Raw genomic sequence first — 3,738 nt, 5'->3', positions numbered from 1 at the left:
ACTGGATCAGCGCGTTTAGTTTCCGCTTTAAGAGGAGGTAAAAAATGATAATAAAAATATGATATTATGTTGTGAAGTCAGTTTGTAAATAAAAATAATATAAATTACATTTTTAATAACATATTTATTAGATATATTTTATAACATAATGTTGTGCAGTGAACCTTTAAAACAGAGCTCGAGTCGCGACTCGAGCTTCGAAACTAGGGTTCGAGCCTCGGCTCGAGCCTTCGAAATAAGGCTCGAGGCTGCACCTCGAGCCTTCATAGGAGACTCGAGCCTTGAATGAGCCGAAGGCTCGGGAGACTCGAGCCTTTTAACAACACTATCCTTTGCTAACAACATTGCTACATCATTGGGAAGATCAAGCTTTGCGTCCTGCCACGCTGCCCTCAACTCTTTGTTAGCGCCAATAAAATTTCTTCCCTGGTCACCCTGGTACCTTTTAAAAGCATTGACAAACGCTTCAGATGTCATGTTACCGACCAGTTCGAGATGAATCGCCTTAACAGCCATACATATGAAGATGGCAATGTAGGCCTTGTCAGTTCTGGCTCCTCTGCCTCGTGAGATCAACACTAGAAATGGGCCTGCAAAGTCGACGCCACAGTGTAGAAATGGTCTGGCCGCGGTAACACGTTCCTTGGGGAGGTCACCCATTAGTTGGGTTTTGCTTGTGGTACTATGTCTGGCACATACGATACAATTGCGTATGCATCCTTTCACAACGTCTCTTGCGCGTATGATCCAATATCTGGATCTTAGGTAGGCTAACATCATCTGCACACCACCATGAAGTGTCTCTGCATGCGCGTTCTTTACAATCAATCGACTCAATTCGTTTTTGTTTCCAAGAATGATAGGGTGTTTAGTTTCCAGTCCAATGTCTGCGTTTCTCAACCTTCCTCCTACACGTATGAGACCACTAGAATCTACATACGGATTCAATGATTTTAAGATGCTTGTTTTCTTTACTTCATTCCCTTTTTTCAGTGATTGCATTTCCTCTTTAAAATCATTTTCTTGTACTAGCTTTATACATTTATGTAGTGATTCTTCTAATTCTATAGTTGTTATATATTTCTCTTCTTCTGAGTTGATTTTGTTTCTTTTGAAATATAGAAATCTTCGACAGTAACAAATAGATGTAAGTAGCTCTTTCAGATAATCGAAATTATTAAATTTGTCTATAAATTTTGTCTTATCTTGATTGGCGTAGCTTATGTTTAGATGTGCTTGTATCTCTTTCTTTGCTTCTTCTTCTGTGTCCATGTTATTTAGTCTATTATATTGTATTTCATTATCGTTCAACCAACTTGGCCCCTTCCACCACAGGTTACAATTCCTCAGGTCTTGTATTGACATTCCTCGCGAGGCAATGTTGGCAGGGTTATCTTGAGACTGCACGTGATACCATTTATTGCTGTTTACATTTTCCAATATTTCAACGACCCGGTTCGCGACAAATGTCTTCCATCTGCATGGTTCGCCAGATAGCCAAGCCAGGACTACAGAAGAATCTGTCCAGGCAAAGGTTTGTGATTTGGGTATATTCGTCCCACATGCTTTAGCAGTTGTGACAGTAGCAGTGCTCCAGACAATTCAAGGCGAGGTACGGAAATTTGTTTCAAAGGAGCCACGCGCGTTTTCGCTGCCACTAAATCGGTATGAACATCACCATTGGGACTGATCACTCTCACATACACTACTGATGCATAAGCACGTGTAGATAATAATAATAATAATAATAAATTTATTTTCTCCACAATATACAAGAATTACAGAGTAGTTACAAGACAAACAATAAATTAAGGCATATTGTGGGAGACTGGTGCCTAAGCTAGGCTCGTAGCCTGTGTTTCAGGACACCAGGACCCCACTCTTACAATTACAATATAAAAAAAAAAATTAAGTTTAGCGCTTACAAAGAAACAATAATGACACATTTTTTTTTTTTTTTTAGATGCATCACTGAACCCATGTAGTTGAATGTTTGTCTTGTCTTTATTGTATGTTTGTAACCATCTGATAACGTAAACGCAATTGCCTTTCTCGAAATTTGATCTTATGTGCAACCATTCATTAGCTAGATCTGTATTAATTTTATCATCCCAGTTAACTCTTTCTAGCCATAGCTTCTGAATGAGTATTTTGGCGAGGATTATGCTTGGTGCAATCCATCCGAGTGGATCATATAGTTTCTGTACGTCTGATAAAATGCTTCGTTTGGTTACATCACGGTCGATTGGTTCTAAATTGGAGTTATATTCAATTTTGTCTGTTTTCAAGTTCCACAGTATACCTAATGCCTTGACTTTTCCTTCTTTGTTCAAATCAAAATGTGCATTTGAAGATCTTTCGTCGAATGATACAGACTTCATAAACTCCGCGTTATTCGAAGCCCACTTCTTCAGTGTAAAACCACCCCTTTTCATCATCTCTTTCAGCTGCTGACTGGCTTCGATGGCGTCTTCTAATGTATCTTTTCCGGACAACAGGTCATCAACATAGTAATCAGACACCATTGATGCGGCGATAGGATAATTTTGACCTTCATCGTGTGCCAGTTCTGTCAAGGTTCTACAAGCCAAAAAGGGAGCTGGAGCTGTACCAAAGGTTACGGTAAGTAAACGATAGTATTTGATACCTTCAGACGGATCCTTTCTCCACAGAATACGTTGAAAGTCTACGTCCTTTTTGGTAAGTAGCACCATTCGGTACATCTTCTCGATGTCGGTTGCAAAGCATATAGCGTGCATTCGCCATCTCATGAGGATGCTGCGGAGGTCGTCTTGTATTAAAGGCCCAACCAACAGTTCATCGTTGAGTGATATCCCGTTGGTGCCCTTACAGGAAGCGTCGTAAACGACTCGAACCTTCGTGGACTCTTTGTCACTACGGACAACGGCGTGGTGTGGTAAGTAGACTGCCCTTTTTGTATTTATTTCTTCAACAGGTACCGCCTCCATATGATTTAGTGTTTAAGTAGCAGTGATAGCCGAGTGGTATAAGTTGACACCTCCCACGCAAGTGGTCGCAGGTTCGAACCCGAGGCAACACACCAATGACTTTTAGAAGTTATGTGTGTATTAGAAATAATTATCACATGCTCCAACGGTGAAGGAAAACATCGTGAGGAAACCTTGCATGCCTAAAATTTGTTTAACACATTTATTGAGGGCATGCAAAGTCCCCAACCCGCACTTGGCCAGCGTGGTGGACTCAAGGCCTAACCCCTCCCTCATTACGGGAGGAGACCCTTGCCCAGCAGTGGGACATTAATGGGTTAAATTTATTTTATTATTATTATTTATATATTCATCCATAACCTTCTTGTAGTCTTTCTTCAAATCTGGTTGTTTAGTAAATTTTCTTTCTAATTGTAGTAGTCTTCGCAAAGCTATTTCTCTTGTGTTTCCATCTGGTGATTTAGGGTTTTCTGTTTTGAAAGGTAGTTTAACAGTGTATCGTCCATCTTCATTTCTTGAATGTGTTGTTTTGTATATATTTTCACATAATTATTCATCTTGTGTATATCTCCTATTGTTTTCTGTGTCTATTTCCCAGAATCTTTTTAACATGTCTTCTACATCAATCTGATGGTGCATTACTAGGAAAGAGTCTTCGTTGTTTTTGTTCTGTATTTCTCCAAAAAGAATCCAACCAAGACTGGTTCGTTGTGCACAAGGAGTACCCGGTGGACCTTTGATTAAATCTTCTTGTATAAGTATTCCATAT

General features: G+C 39.8%; 1 protein-coding gene across 1 annotated transcript; it reads right to left on the bottom strand.

Annotated features, from left to right (window-relative positions):
- Nucleotides 1-659: 659 nt before the first annotated feature.
- On the bottom strand, nt 660-2,969 carry LOC142985983 (uncharacterized). The gene is made up of 2 exons (XM_076134217.1): nt 2,048-2,969; nt 660-688 (listed from the first exon to the last, which is right to left on the bottom strand). Exons 1-2 carry the CDS (start codon nt 2,967-2,969, stop codon nt 660-662), a joined length of 951 nt encoding a protein of 316 aa, XP_075990332.1.
- Between the last annotated feature and the right edge of the window lie 769 nt (nt 2,970-3,738).

The sequence above is a fragment of the Anticarsia gemmatalis genome, chromosome W (genome assembly GCF_050436995.1).
Source record: "Anticarsia gemmatalis isolate Benzon Research Colony breed Stoneville strain chromosome W, ilAntGemm2 primary, whole genome shotgun sequence".
Taxonomy (NCBI): Eukaryota; Metazoa; Arthropoda; class Insecta; order Lepidoptera; family Erebidae; genus Anticarsia; species Anticarsia gemmatalis.
Note: the sequence above shows the minus strand (reverse complement) of the source record. Positions and strands in the feature narration are given on the sequence as shown.